Source organism: Diplotaxodon limnothrissa, unplaced genomic scaffold (assembly GCF_057381915.1).
Source record: "Diplotaxodon limnothrissa isolate DT_005_m unplaced genomic scaffold, D_limnothrissa_male_GT1.1 unmapped_scaffold_1, whole genome shotgun sequence".
Lineage (NCBI taxonomy): Eukaryota > Metazoa > Chordata > Actinopteri > Cichliformes > Cichlidae > Diplotaxodon > Diplotaxodon limnothrissa.
The window spans coordinates 1,985,961-2,002,741 of NW_028188555.1; the positions used below are offsets into that span (position 1 = coordinate 1,985,961).

At 42.4% G+C, this 16,781-nt stretch overlaps 1 protein-coding gene across 1 annotated transcript; it reads right to left on the reverse strand.

Moving 5' to 3' along the window:
* Positions 1-13,684: 13,684 nt before the first annotated feature.
* Positions 13,685-16,021, reverse strand: LOC146607088 (uncharacterized). Its single transcript, XM_085349156.1, has one exon. The coding sequence runs from the start codon at positions 16,019-16,021 to the stop codon at positions 13,685-13,687; it is 2,337 nt and encodes a 778-aa protein (XP_085205282.1).
* Between the last annotated feature and the right edge of the window lie 760 nt (positions 16,022-16,781).

A 16,781-nucleotide genomic window follows, 5' to 3' on the forward strand; every position in this document is an offset into this window, starting at 1 on the left:
TACAACCTGGTTTGCCTCTTACCTGTAATTATTTTTATTTAATTTAATAACTGTACAGTACTCTCTGTTTATAGTAACCATTGTCCTTAATGTAAATATGTAAGAAAAATTGTGTATGTTTCTGTTCTGTGTCCTGTGTACTGTTTGTTTGTATATTTGTCTTTTTGGCTGCTGTTACAACCAAATTTCCCCTTGTGGGACAATTAAAGGATTATTCTATTTTATTCTACTTTTGTGTTACTCTGTAAAATAGCTGAAACACATTGTCACATTATAACCAGTAACAGTATAAACCTTAGGAAACAGTCCCACACACCAACACAAATCCCGGTCCTAATGAGGACACACATATGAACTTTCTCTTAGTATTTAGGTATGAACACAATGTAACAATGAAAGCCATGCAGCCTTTAAAGCGATCGCCACAGTGATTCTACTTTGGAAACACGAACAGGTAGAAATGGAGGCGTCAAGCCTGATCGTTCAACCTGATTGTTTGGCCTGCAAATATGCAAGAAAACTTTTTTTTTCGTAAAACAGTAGAAAAGCCAGCTATGAGTGACAAACTACATTTGCGTGATGCTGTGGTCATGTTGCATTAAGTTTCTGAAACACAAACAGAGAAGTGGTACATTTTCTTAGAACTGGTGCACTGGTGATGTAGGTGATAATTTAAATGATTACATAAGGCGGTGCTGCTGAAATGTATAAAAATGAAAGTGACAAGAACCAAGTGTTCTTTGTTCCAGTTTGACTGACTTGAACGTAACAGCGTGTCTCAGCTACACTCTGCTCATCTCGAGTCTTCGCTCCTCATTTGGTAAGAATGTTTTGTTTGTACAATAAAAATATTTAATTCTCAACAGGCTCATGTTCTACACCTCCAAGGAAGTATAACAACCCTCGCTCCTGCCACACTTTACCTACTTTTACAATCCAGACACGGGCTTAAAAACATGCTGACATTATCTGGGTTCTGTGAGCACACAAATCCTGCATAAGCTACATGCATGTACAGTTTGAGACCAGTCTTTATGTTAGATAATCTTTCATTTTCATTCACACTGACTATCAGATGTTGCCTATTCAGTCATGTATTTGATTTATTGTAATCTTTCGCCAGCTTCAGAGCCTTTCACCTGCTGCTCCACACGACCCACTTGTGCCTGAACCGCTGCAGGTTAACCAACCAACCAACCAACCAACCAACCAACCAACAACCACTCATTCACTCATCAGTGAAGCAAAAATAAGGTAATCTCATGCTGGATGCCTTTTAGTGCAGCAAAGGTCGTGAGGTTCTTGAGTTGAGTTTTATTCGTTTTCAGATGTGCAGTGCAGATTTGTTATTACAGACCAAGCCACAATACACGAGGAGATGTGAGGAAAGCTTCCAGCGTTTACATTTATGATGATTTCATGTCAGAGTCGACGTTTAAGTTCTTGCAAATTGTTTCATTGTGTGATGTAAAGATTTCTGGCTGGCGATCAGTTTGTGAAAAGACAAAATCAAAATTCTAATGTGTCTCACTATAAGACATTTAGATTCAACAGCAATTTAAGACTCGGCCCCTTAGTTCCAGTAAAAGATACTCTTAATGCTTCTACACACCAAAACACTTATGATACGTTCATGCTCCATAGTCTGTGGGAACAGTTTGGGGATGGCCCCTTCCTGTTCCAACGTCACTGCACACCAGTGCACAAAACAAGATCCATAAAGACATGGATGAGCGAGTTTGGCCTGCACAGAGTCCTGATCTCAACCTGAAAGAACTGCTCATAAATAGAGCAGAGACTGCAAGTTAATGTGTGAGATCAGTGGCTGACCTCATAAATTCCCCATACACTCCTAAACGCTGTGGAAAGCATTTACAGGGAGGTCGACATCATATGGATTAAAAATAGGATGTAATTCAAGTTTATATGTGTGTGTGAAAGCAGAGGAACAGAATCTTTTGGCAACATAGTGTATGTAACAGTAGAATATGAATGAAGGGGAAGGAGTGTATGAGAAGTCCCTGAGCACCCAAAGACAAAAGCAAAGTAACTAAGCAATCATTCAGCAGCTGATCCGACGCTTCTTGCTGGGCTTGAAGCCAGAATAGGAGCAGGCTCAACAGGAGAGGGCTGGGTGATAGTTGAAGCCTCTGCTTCCTGTTAGATTTGTATTGTTGGATTGTCATTTATGCTTAGAAATATATATTTATATATGCTTAGAAGTATATATTCATTTGTAGATTGAAAGAATGTCTCATCCTAGGAGGTCTGTAACAACTCTGTGTAGCATGAAGAGGGGGGTGCGTTCACTCCTCTTCAGAGAGACACTTGGCTCCAGGCAGGTCTCCCTCATGCATGAGTAACACAAAGAACTTTGCCTACTTGTGTCTTGATTTTTGCTGTGTAGTAAACTGTGGTTTATGCTACAAACCTATCACTTCCCATTCTACTTTAGGAACCACAAGTTAGCATGTAGACTCAAATTTATTACATATTTGTTGCAATAATTTGTGCTTTTTCTGGATAAAATTCTCAATCAGAATATTGTTTCTGTTTTTTCTTCACCAGGTAATAATGAGGATCCTGTTTATCTGTTTGCTGCTCATTGCCACTGAGAGTTCAACGCTTGAAGAAACCCGCTATGGCCAGTTTAGAAGACAGCACATAAACGCCAAGATGACTGCAATGGATTGTGATACGGTTATAAGAAGTAAACAGATCTACAATGTTGACAACAGCTGTAAAGATACCAACACGTTCATCCTTGATAATCCAAGTGAGATCAAAAACATTTGTGTTGAGGGAATATTTGATGAAACACTTCAAATGACAAAAAGTCACAAGAAGTTCAAAGTTGTTAAGTGTGAACTAAAGAAGGAGGGAGCCAGAAAACCCAGATGCCAGTATACTGGTAATCTCCTCACTAACAGATATGTTGCAGTTGATTGTGAAAATAATTTACCTGTACACTTTGCAAGAGACATTCTGGTCTTAGACGGCTAACAACTAGTGTTAAGTATGTTCAGGAAAGCCCCTAATATTATTTTTTCTTTTCTCTTTGGTGGAAGCAAAACTTAGCTGTGAAGACTGTTAACCTGTAGCTAAACACACAATGAATTTGAATCTCTCTAAAACTGCAAAGTAATCACAGAACATCGAACGATTCCTGAAGCTCGTGTTGCTTTGAGTTTGTGGTCCAAAGCATTAACATGTCGTAACAGTAACATGCTGCCACTTGTTCAGTGATTCTGTCATCAGCCATGGCTGGCTTGTGACGCAGTGCCAAAGGTGACTGTGTTTCTGTGATACTTTTACAGTCTGGACGATGTCAATGACTAGTCTCATGATCACACACATTTCACTGAACACACATGAGCTGTTTCTCTGTCAGTCACAGCAGGAGGAAGACTGTCACTTTTTTGTCTTTTTACCTTTGACTCTGTCATTTCTTTTGGAGCTTAGTAAACAACCTGAACACGCGTTAGCCACTTTTTAATTTCTTTCTTTGTTTTTAGCAGCATTCCAGGGCTGTGTGCTGCCCAGCAATTTTGTTTTTCAAAGCATGTTTCTTGTGTTTGAGCAATAAAAAAAGTTACTAAAAAAACCATCTGGTTACACGTCATTTTTCTTTATACTACCTGAGCTGGTACATAATAAATACAACAATAAATACTGTACCTTCTACAACACGACTTGTGTAGATGAGTTAGTAATATCTCTCCCGAGCTTGCAGAATTAACTAAATTAAACCACATCCCACTTTTAAAGACAGTAGAAGGCGACCTGGCTAGATGGATTTCTCTACCCATATCACTCATGGGAAGGGTCGCCGCTATAAAAATGATGGTCTTGCCAAAAATAAACTATTTATTTTCAATGATCCTAAATAAGCCATCACAAGATTGGTTCAGATCTCTAGACTCGTATATTTCTAAATTCCTTTGGAAAGATAAATCCCCACGTATCAGCTTAAAAACACTACAAAGGACCAAGGATAAAGGAGGATTAGATCTGCCTAACTTTAATCACTACTTTTTAGCCAACAGGCTTCAGTTCATCTCTAGATGGTTTAAACACATCTTCTTAGATGAAACCTGGATAGATGTAGAACAGGCACTATGTAATAACCTAGAGATTTCAGACCTACCATTTATCAGCTCAAACATCAAACGACATGAATGCTTTAAAAGCATCAATATCAGCTCTTCTCTGACAGCATGGTGGGAGTTTCTAAAATTGACGGCGTCTTCATTAATCCCATGCAAACGTACACCTATCTGGAACTATCCGGACATATTACAAAACAATAACATGATAAACTTTCCAGTTTGGAGTTATAAAGGAATTAAAAACTTGGAACATATATTGGAAGGAACAGACTTTATTTTATTTGACAGACTAGTTACACAATATGGGATCAACAAGAAAATACTTTTGGAATATCAACAAATTAAATCCATAGTAAAAAAAAAGAAATTTAATTCCAGTGAAGCTGAATTACAAACACCACCAAGTGTGGTACAATTTTTTAATCTAACCCCCCCCCCCCCCCCCCCCCCCCCCCCCCCAAAATTATTGTCTAAAATATACAGCACACTTTCTAAAGTAGATGAATCAATATCCCTTCCGATTGCAAAATGGGAAGCAGATTTATCAATCAGCTTAGACCAAATCCTTTGGTCTCAGATATGCTTAAAAACCTTTCAATGGATCAGAAATCCCAGTTTGCCATTAATACAATACAAAATATTACACAGAGTGCACTATACTGGTCATAGGATGTTCAAGATCGGCTATACGTCTTCCAACAACTGCTCACACTGCACAACAAATACACCGGACAATTATATCCACGCTCTTTGGTTCTGTCCACCAGTTCAGAAGTTTTGGCGCAAGATATGTGACGACTTATCAAAGTGTCTGAAATGTAACATTCCAGCCTCCCCTTTAGTATGCTTGCTGGGCAACTTGGATGAGGTCACTACAGAAATAAACACAGCCCACGTTGTTTTTACGGCCCTATGCATTGCCAAGAAAATGGTCCTCATTAACTGGAAAAATAAAAATAATCTTAATTCTAACCAATATAAAAACCATCTAATAGATCACATTAGTCTTGATACAGCCTCTGCCATCACATTTGATCAATCCCTCTGGACTACTTTGATTGGCTTCATCACCTAGTGGGGGTGGGGGGTCATGGTTTAGTTCTGCCTTCGCTATTGTGGTTGATATGGGGGTCGGGACGGCCTTAGGGCATCTAGGGATTCCCTAGGGACGTTTTCCCTGTGGCCATGACCTGGTAAGGGGCTCTGGTGGCTCTTAGATGGTGTTTTCCTTGTGGCTGCTTACAGCGGAGATGGGGGAGGGTCTGTGCTGGTGGACGTTGGTTACTGGCCTGGTAGCCTGGCTGCCCCTGGGTGGGTCCGGGATGGGCGTGGAGGCTTGGGGGTCTGGGGGTGCTCCGCCCCCAGGCTGGGGCTCTGGCTGGGCCTTGGGGCCTTGGGTCCTGGTTGTTGTGTCGCCGGGGTGGTGCATGGGGGCTCAGCCCCGGAGCGGGGGACCTCTGGTGCATCGGCCTGAATGGAGGGCTCTCTAACTGGTGGGGAGGCTGTTACATCTTTGCAGGAGGTCTCCTCTCTACAGGAGCAGACTCTGCAGGTGGGGGAAAGATATTGGAGAGGTGGAGAATGACTCAACCTGGGTGTCTATTGTCTTGTGTAGTCTGGGAGAAGATTGGATGACGGGGTGGGTGCATTTTTCTCTGCAGTGGGGTCGGGTGGGCTGTCCCGGACTCTGTGGGGCCGGGTGGTGCTGCTGCTGTGGGTCCCGGTCCAGATGGGCCTGGGCCCTCTTTCCCCGGTGGGTTCCAGAGTGTGGGGGTGCCTACTGGGGTCAGCGGGGGAGCTTGGGTGTAAGACTCCACCTCTCTGGGGACATCTCGGGCTCTCCGAGGTGTGGAGACCTCTCCCCCCTCGGCACGCTCCCTGCCGGTGGCTGGTGTTGGTGTGTTGGTGGTTCTGGGGGCGACTGTGGCTCAGGGATTTGGGAAGCCTCGCTTCTGTCAGTCTGCCCCAGGGCAGCTGTGGCTACAACTGTAGCTTGCCTCCACCAGTCTTATGAATGTGAGAGTGAATGAATAGTGGAATTGTAAAGCGCTTTGGGTGCCTAGAAAAACTCTATATAAATGCAATCCATTATTGTTATTCGTTTTGGTGTCTGGGGCGGGGCGCTCATGTATGTACCGACTCACTCCTGGTGGCCGATTGGCGGGGCCTGGCACCTGTGGCCCAGCTAGGCCCCTTACGGGGGGTCGGGTGCCCTCAGGCCTCTCGGCCTGATACCCGGTCTTCTCTGGCACAGCTGGCTGCTGGCAGAGCCCGCGGGCACATCACTGCAACCCCCTCTGGCCTCTGCTCCGTGGCTGCTGGGTGACCTCTCGTTTGGGGCTCTCCTCAGCTCTTCCCAGGAGGGTGGCACGTTGGCCCCCTGGTGGTCCTCCTCGGGTCCTCGTACTCTGGGGCCTCTGGATGTCTGGGGCCTGGATCTCCTCCATACCTGCTTCATGCCCTGGGGGACGGGGCTATGGCTCCCCACACTCCCTAGCAGATCGTTACATGGAGAAACCTTTTGAATACAAGCGTGCTGATCCACACAGGTGTGTACACAGGTGTGCACACAGGTGTTCACAGACACAAACTACACCTTTCTTGGCTGCTGCCTGAAAGCACATTGTGCGCTGTCGATCTTGCGTGCTGTAACATAACATCTAATATTTGGTATCTACTGTTATCTACTGTTAGCTGTTTTATTGTGATGGTGCTATATTTATTATGTTGCTCTTTCTTGTTTGTTTTCTCTTCTGTTTTTTCTTATCTCCATACAGGTGATCCAGGTGTTTTGTTTGTTTTTCTTTTTTTCTTCCCCCCTTTCTCACCGTCTCTTCTCCCCTCTATTTTTTTTCTCCCCCTCTCTTTCTTTCATTCTTTCTCCCTGTCCTATCCCCCAGTCATGTCTGTCCCATCTGTAACAACCAAAAATCAAATCAAATAAATATATAATTATAATAAAGGTCAATCAAATGGCCCAAACGCAAGACCGTGATGATCCAATTGGTAAAGTAAAGCCGCTTGGCATCTTTCTTGGCCTTCAGACAACAATTCTGATGGCTAAAGATCCAAACGGGACAGGCAAAAAAAAAAAAAAAAAGATGAGTCAGTGAAGCAAACTGATCAGCTGTCTTATTGTGTCTTTTGTGTGTTTGGTTTTGTGTATTCAATGAACCGAACGCCGTCTTTACTGCACGAGGGTGTGACCATCCACATCCTTTCATCTGTCCACTGTCAGCCAATAATTTTGTAAAAATCTGGCCAAGTCTTCCAAGTGTGCGTGCTTTTCCTTCTGACCAGATGCAGATTTCTGTACCATCACTTTATTGCCCTTATACTGTTCAGCACACAGTGTATGTGCGCTAAAACAGAAACTGTTTCACTGCTTCTTTGTAGTGGCAGGTTACAAAACATCATAAGATGCTGAGTGGCCATACAAGATGGAATTTGGTTAGCAACAACTCTCTGAGGCCTTTACTGTGAAACACAACGCTGTCTTATCCGGTTAACTTCAAGATTTAATGTGGGATTTTTTTGTAATCCAAGACATAATGCCAGGTCAACTCATGCTTTGAACCTAATCTGCTCCAGAGCAAATCATGTTCCAAATGTGAGATCAACAGGTAGAAAATCACCACCTACTAACCAGTAAGACCGAAAAAGAACAAAATAAATAAAATCTCCGATCCTGGAAGATCCCTCAGACCACTGTGTGCAGAGAGTAGGAGGGTGTAATGTCTTTGTCTTTCCATGATGAGCAACAATAATGAACATAGATTCTCTACAACAACTTTATTGTTTTGGAAGTATTAATATATTATCCCAAAACTTCTACATTTAACCTTTTAATCAGACCAGCAAAAATCTAGTATTGAATTTTAGCAGCAGTCATAAAAAATTATTTGCTAAAAGCATTTTTGCAGCTGAATATTTTAAATTACAGTTAACTTTACTTTTTGGCTGTTTTACCTGTAAGACATTAAAATAACATGCTAAGGTTTAATAGTCTATATGGAATACACTCTGAGGCCTGGGCAGTGTTGTGCTAATAAGAGAAGGTTTGTGTGTGCAGTGAAACAGTAATTTTTTGTATTTCGCAATTTATTGATATGTTTGATCCTTTCTGACCTGCGTTAATGAAGCAGTCATTAGAGCACCATGTCCGCTACAATAGTTCTGTAGTTTGATGCTTGAGTCGTTGCAGACTTGTTGAAACTCCCTCACCCGTCAAAGCAGCGTCTTTGTTATTCGAGTCCAGCAGATGGCAGTGTTTCACTGTCATATGACGGCTGTCTGAAGCTTCAATATGATTGTTCGTTTAAATTAGATCGTTTTATACAATAGTTTGTGTTTGCTAGGTTTGCTATGCAACAGTGGGGAGGAAAAACTCCGTTTTAACAGGAATATCTAGACATGAGTGATTACTGCAGTGGGGCACTATCTGTGCTATCTATAAGAAATGTTAGCAACAATAAAACTCTGAGGATCAGGGCTCCATTTCACTCCAGTGTTCAGTGGCATTTTAAAAGAGTGAATACCGACGCTGAATGTCTTTGTAAAGCAAAAGCACTTTGTTAGCCTTTACAGAGCAAAGCTATGGATCAATGTGCAGTGAAGAAAAATCGAGGTAGCCAGTCTGTCCTTTCCTAACCAATCACAGAGCTCCTTACATTGTTGCGCTGGAGAATAACTAAATATAATATAAAGATGATATTGAAAATAATCTTTTGTAGAGTCACTACTTAGTGGGCAGAGGACAGTTATCACTTTGCTGGATGCTTTAAAGTCACATGTTCTGTATTTGCTGTATGCTAGACTTGTAGTCAAGACCGCCTAATCCGAGACCAAGACAAGACCAAGACCAGAGGGTATCGAGACCAAGACCGAGACCAAGACCAGAGGGTATCGAGACCAAGACCAAGACCAAGTTGAGACGAGACCAAGACCGAGACAAAAAAAGTCTTTAAACTGCAGCCAGATGCTATTCTATATACATATGCAGGACACCTTAAACTAGTTTTTTAATTAAGCAGCAAGGCAGAACAAAGTCGGGCCTGTATCAAGACACGAGGACTAAACCCCAATTCAACCAGACCCAGAACTGATCCGGAATTAAAACAGGACTACAACAGTAACCAAGACAGAACCAGAATCAGAACTAGATGATAGTAGCACTAAAAATCATCATAGACCTGCACTACACTTATTTTTTAATTCTACCAAAGTACAATATTTAGATTGAGAAAGGTTTATATAATTATTTAGCCTTGTTGTGCAAACAAGCCTGCATAACTTAATAAATATAGAATTTGAAAAGTAACAAATGGTATCTAAAAAGAAACACTAGGTACTAGATACATGTTCTGATGAGTTTTGGCAAACAACCATTTGACTAACATGTGTCTCACCTGCTCTTGTTCCATCTCTGTTCTGTCGTCATTCTCTCTCTCCCTCTCTGCTCCTCTCTCTCCCTCTCTGCTCCTCTCTCTCCCTCTCTCTCTCTCTCTCTCTCTCTCTCTGTTCCTCTCTCTCCCTCTCTGCTCCTCTCTCTCTCCCTCCCTCTCTCTCTTTCTCTCCCTCCCTCTCTCTCTCTCTCTCTCCCTCCCTCTCTCTCCCTCTCTCTCTCTCTCTCTCCCTCCCTCTCTCTCCCTCTCTCTCTCTCTCTCTCCCTCCCTCTCTCTCTCTCTCTCTCTCTCCCTCCCTCTCTCTCTCTCTCTCTCCCTCCCTCTCTCTCTCTCTCTCTCTCTCTATCTCTCTCTCTCTATCTCTTTCTCTCTCTCCCTCCCTCTCTCTCCCTCTTTGTGCTGACAATCAAGCCAAACACCAACATCATCAAATATACAGTTGAAACCAGATATTTACAAACTCTTCAGATAAAAACACAAACACTTTTTAATTGTAACATCAAATCAGACTAAATGTTTATTTTTTTAGATTGATAAATATAAAAAACATATTTGTTAACTTTGAGAGTAAAGAGAGAAACTATCTGTATTTCTTAATTGCAAATGGCACCAAACTGTATTCAAAATTGAGCCACACTTATGGAGCTCCACAATTCTTTTCCTGGTGTTTTGGTTGACATCTCTTGATTTTCCCATGTCACAGAAACAGGCTCTGTGTTTTGCCTTATATGCATCCACAGCTGTGCCACCAGTTTACTCACATGGACTCTACTAACCTATCAGAAGCTTCTTCAGCTCAGAATCGAATCGTCTGGAGTTTCTTATTAATTAACAATAAACTTAGTGTACATGTACTCCTACATTTGATGAAAGTGATTAAAATAGACAGCTCCCTCTTTTTATTCTGACATTTAACTAATTCAAAAGATATTTCAACATTTATTTATCTAAAACAAAAGTTTACTCTAAATTGATGTTTAACAGTAAAAAAAGTTTTTATGTTTTCTCCATAAAGTGTATGTAAATATCTGGTTTCAAGTGTGAATATACTGCTGTGTATTGAAATTCCTCTTGTTTTGCATAGATATACTGAACAACATCCAAAGCATAATATATAAAATAACATCTACCTGAGTTTTTTCTTTGAAAGAAGCTCCTTATGTCCATTGTTGTGTACATCAGTACACAATTGAAACCGATTTAGAGAGTTTGTTTAGCCGTGGAGGGAAACAACTGAAAATATGAAATGTAAGCTAAGACTCTAAAAAATCAGCATTGCTGTTCGGCTTTTTATTTATCCATTTGTTGATTCACTCGAAGAGCAAGTAACGCAGCCAAGTGATCAGTTTGATATCAATCTTTTGTGATACACCGTCATATTTACATTATTAGTTCAGTACGAATGATTTGCTTTGGTACCTGGTCAAACTTAAGCTCTCCTCTGTCTGCAGCAAACTCGCAGGCAGCAGCTTCTCCCCCCTCGCTCACATGGGTGCTGTGCTCAGTCGCCCAGTGCCTGAACTCGGATCATACCAAAATTAGGGGGAATTTACGACGGTGCGCTCTGTGCTTCGTGTGTTGTTTTTGTTTTATACAGTTGTCAGTCAGGCATCTAACTAACAAATTACACTCCAAAAGACCCCATGCTTCTGAAAAAATGACCCGGGCTTAAGCCCAGTAAGCCACCCCCCCCCGCTCCGCTGATGGTTGACTCCAAATCTCCCGAACACTATGTCGATTTGAGAACGCAGGACCGAAACAGCGAGACCAAGACCGAGACCAAGACAAAAGTCCGTCGAGACCAAGACGAGACCAAGACCACGTAAAAGTCAAGACCGGTCTCGAGACATCCAACTCTACTGTATGCAGATTAGCAGGATATTAACAGATTAACAGCTTTCATTAGACTTCATATGATAATCAACAGTGAAGTGTTTCTCTTTCAGTGTTTATTCTTGCTCATTGAATGATCTCTGTTCAGATAATATGCTGCACTCATCTCATGTTTCTTTAAATACGGCATCACTTGTCCAGCTGTCAAACTCTGAAAGAGTTACAGTTTCACCACTGAGCACTTTGAATGGTTATTCTTTTATTTAAAAGCACTTATTCTAGCTGCATCATCAATACGACAAAAACTGTGACTTTAGCAAAAGTTTATCTAAAAATATTTAGGGGGAAATGTTCCTACACCCCTCATGTAAACGTTACACCTCCAAAAGGGAGAAATAATCAGAATAAGGCGTAATCATTGTCTTGATAATAATGACCATGAAAATGAAACTAGGCCTACCTTTAGTTCAGCACACTCAGTGTTGCATAAAGACATGCGAACATGCCATCATCCATTCTGGAGCCTACTTTTAAAAAGAGCGAGCTGTTTATTCTGGCTGAGTAGCAAACAGAACCAACCATGAAAACCTAAACTGGGAAAACACTCGGAAACCTTGAACACTGGGAATATGGAGACACAGGGGGTAGGTGAACAGGCACTCTGACAAAGGACAGAGGAAAACAGAGACAATATATATAAGACAAGAAGTAACACAGACACCCTTTTCGGTGACAAAAAAGAGAAAATATCCAGTGAAAGGCAGTTCTCTTGGAAAAACTGCCTTATTGATGTCAACGGTCAGAGAAAAATGTCTGATAGGAAGGCAACCGTAGCTCATACAACCATTTGTTGCAACCAAAGAATGCAGAAGAGCGTTTTGGTCAGCTAAGAACAGGAAATTGAAGCTACAGTTCTCAAAATTTGACATGAGAAGATTGGATAAATGTTGCCTGGTCTGATGAGTCTTGATTTCTGCTCTGACATGCAGATGGTCGGGTCAGAATTTGGCATAAATAGCATGAAAGGATGGATCCATGCTGCCTTATGTCAGCTGTGCAGACTAGTGGTGGTGGTGTCACTGTGGGGGGAAGGGGCGGTATTTTTTTGCTGAAACGTTACATAGTGAGTGTGTGTGTGTGTGTGTGTGTGTGTGTGTGTGTGTGTGTGTGTGTGTGTGTGAGTGAGAGAGAGAGAGAGAGAGAGAGAGAACAACTTGAAACAAACTGCAGCAATAAGGGCAAACTAGTGCACAGTTATGTTTACGTGAGCGTTATTTTGTATGCATTTGTACAGTTCCATAACTGTGAGAATACATTGATAGCATTTAACTCTAGTAACAGGCATTTGTACCAGTAAGCATGAAAAAGTAGGGAAAAGAACTAGTATGTAAGCACTGACTAGTACTGTAAAGTATATGTGTATATAGGTCAATCGTGGCTCAAGAGTTCGCAGTTCATCCTGTAATTGGAAGGTTGCCAGATTGAGCCCCGCCTCCGACAGTCTCGGTCGTTGTGTCCCGGGGCAAGACACTTCACCCGTTGCCTACTGGTGGTGGTCAGAGGGCCCGGTGGCGCCAGTGTCCGGCAGCCTCGCCTCTGTCAGTGCGCCCCAGGGCAGCTGTGGCTACAATGTAGCTGCCATCACCAGTGTGTGAATGTGTGAATGACTGAATGTAGTGTAAAGCTCTTTGGGGTCCTTGGGGACTAAGTAAAGCGCTGTACAAGTACAGGCCATTTACTGTGCATGTGTTTATGCTCAAGTGTATGAATAAATTAGTCAGTTTTAAACAGTTGCAATTTAAACAGTAGAAGAGTGGCACTATATTTATATATTTATAAAGAATTTCAAACAACAATTAATTGATGCTCAAAGCAGGTTTATTTAATTAATATCCAGATTTCCAATTAGTTCCGAATTCATTCAGCAGCAAATCACATCACCAGTCACTTCAAGGCTGTATGTATTATTGTAAGGTAGACCCTACAATAATACATACAGAGAACCCAACAATCATATGACCCCCTATGAGCAAGCACTTTGGCGACAGTGGGAAGGAAAAACTCCCTTTTTACAGGAAGAAACCTCCGGCAGAACCAGGCTCAGGTCGGGGCGGCCATCTGCTGCGACCGGTTGGGGTGAGAGAAGGAAGACGTTTGTTGTAGGTCTGATTGAAGGACTGATGTGATGGTAAGTTGTCTGCTGCTCCGCTTTGAATATTGAGAGATTAGTTGATGGATTTCAAGCCAAATTGTGCCCAAGTTTAAGACCACATTCATTGGTTGTTTTTGTTGATGTTATTGTTTTGGGCTTTTTTTCCACAAGAATTTCTAGCTCCCCTAGAATTCTGGCCACCCAAACGATGATTGCTGCTGAGAGAACACAAGGTTTTGTCCCCCTGTACTATTCATGTCAGTGCAGGGGGTTCTCCTTGAGAGGCCAGGGTGGAAAAAGGGATGCTTCAGAACCTCCGAGGGTGTTATGCGCAGATTTGCATCCAAGGCCAACATTTCTTTGATTAGCCTTACAAATAATGTTTGGCCATTTTCCGGTCCTCGCCTAACTTTCAGCAGTTGTTCGAGGTCATCGAGACACTTAAGTTTTATATATCGAGTTTCCTTTGATCGATAATGTGTCTCGTATTGAAATTGTTCTTGGGTCTTAAATGTCCAGCGCTGTTTGTTGTAGTTATCCTCGATGAAGTAGCAGTCAGTGTACAAGCCAGACTCTAGGAGATGATCTGGTAGCTGACCCTGGGTTTCAATTATGAATTTTAAAACATCATAATCGTCTTCCCCAGGATAGAGAGGCACCCCTGTAGCAAGCTCCACAGCTACCAGCCCCAGAGACCACATGTCGATTGCTTCGTCGTATGGAATGCCAAGCATAACCTCAGGTGCACAATAACCAATTGTCCCCACACGGTCACCAGGAATCACTGCAGAAGCAGGACATGCGAGGCCAAAGTCTATGAGTTTGACTTTGACGGGAGACTCACTGTGGTTCAGCACCATGATGTTTCCAGGTTTGAGGTCAGCATGCACTATTCCCACAGAACCCAGGTGGAACAGAGCATTTGCGAGCTGATGCAAAATTGGCCTGAGTTCTCTCATTGGGAGACCTCGGTTATTCCGGTCCCCAATGTAGTCCCACAGGCTTTGGTCAAGCAATTCGAAATTCAAGCAAATGCGCTGTCCATCGAGGAAATAGCCGTTCCATTCCACAATGTTGCACCTGTCTGGATCCAAGCGTCGTAGCTGCTCCAGGATGAAAATTTCCAGTTTTGCCTGGAGCAGAATTTCAGGGTCGCTCTTGTTGACTTTAATAGCAACGGTTTTGTTGTTTTTTGTATCGCGACATCTGGTTACCAAACCAAAGCCTCCTTCTCCAAGGAAGGCCTCTACCACGTGGTGATCTCCTAAAATGGTCCCTTCCGTTATTTGAAGATCATCTTCAGAGGCAGATGGGTTGGCTGAGGTGTTGATGTCTCCTTTTTGAGGAAATTCAACTGAGTTTTGGAAACTGCAGCTGAATTTTTGCGATCCATGACTTTTCCAGCTTGAAGGCTGCTGAGAGAGCACAAGGAGTTCTCCCCCTGTACTATTCATGTCAGTGCAGGGGGTTCTCCTTGAGAGGCCAGGGTGGAAAAAGGGATGCTTCAGAACCTCCGAGGGTGTTATGCGCTGATTTGCATCCAAGGCCAACATTTCTTTGATTAGCCTTACAAATAATGTTTGGCCATTTTCCGGTCCTCGCCTAACTTTCAGCAGTTGTTCGAGGTCATCGAGACACTTAAGTTTTATCGATCGAGTTTCCTTGGATCGATAATGTGTCTCGTATTGAAATTGTTCTGAGGTCTTAAATGTCCAGCGCTGTTCCTTGTGGTTATCCTCGATGAAATAGCTGTCAGTGTACAAGCCAGACTCTAGGAGATGATCTGGTAGCTGACCCTGGGTTTCAATTATGAATTTCAAAACGTCATAATCGTCTTCCCCAGGATAGAGAGGCACCCCTGTAGCAAGCTCCACAGCTACCAGCCCTAGAGACCACATGTCAATTGCTTCATCATATGGAGTGCCAAGCATAATCTCAGGTGCACAATAACCAATTGTCCCCACACAGTCACCAGGAATCACTGCAGAGGTGTTACATGCGATGCCAAAGTCTATGAGTTTGACTCTGACTTGAGACTCACTGCGGTTCACAACCATGATGTTGACAGGTTTGAGGTCAGCATGCACTATTCCCACAGAACCCAGGTGGAATAGAGCATTTGCGAGCTGATGCAAAATTGGCCTGATTTCTCTCATTGGGAGACCTCGGTTATTCCGGTCCCCTATGTAGTCTGACAGGCTTTGGTCGAGGAGTTCAAAATTCAGGCAAATGCGCTCTCCATCGAGGAAATAGCCGTTCCATTCGACGATGTTGCACCTGTCTGGATCCAAGCGTCGTAGCTGCTCCAGGATGAAAATTTCCAGTTTTGCCTGGAGCAGAATTTCAGGGTCGCTCTTGTTGACTTTAACAGCAACAGTTTTGTTGTTTTTTGTATCGCGACATCTGGTTACAACACCAAAGCTTCCTTCTCCAAGAAAAGCCTCCACCATGTGGTGATCTCCCAAAATGGTCCCTTTAGATATTCCAAGCTCATCTGAGCCGAAGGATGGGTTGGCTGACATGGTGTAAAGTTTGCGCTGTGAATTGGTGAGAAACAAAACTGAACTTGTTTTGGTTTCTCTCGTAAATTGCTCTCAAATCTTCTCAAAAGGGTTTTAGTTGCTGCAGGTCAACGTCCGTTAAGCATAAAGTAACAGGTGAGCGCTCCTATTTATAGGTTTTCGGATCAAAGCAAAGTTATGACGTCAGAAAGGATCAAAGCAAAGTTACCACGTCACAAGCGATCGAAGCGATTCTAATATGTGCGCATGCGCACATATGAGAAGCGATCGAAGGGATTCTAATATGTGCGCATGCGCACACGTGCTTGCTTGTGTAATATTGTTCACACTCTAATCAATTTAATATCAGTCAATCAAAGAAAATGTTAGTTTTGGAAAATTTTAAAATTACATAACTGACAGTTAAAACATTTTTTGTTCATGTATTTGTATTTGTATTGTCTTCGGGATTTTTTTTTGCATACCATGTCAAGCTTTTCTGTATATAGTCATGTCGTAGATTTCGGAGCAAACAAGAAATTGAATTGGATTTTAATATTGCAGTGCTTGGATTTCGGATTTGGTGCTTAAAACTTCTTGAAACTGTAACCGTATTTCATTCACCACAAAGAACTATCTGATTGAATAGTTTTCTTATCAGATAGAAAAATAAAACGAGTCGCAAAGTCTAAAAGCAACATTTGTCTGCCTGGGCTGTACCTCTGCACGTTAGTCTGTTTCAATGTGTGACCCCCCACCCCCTCCCTGATCAGTCGGGGGT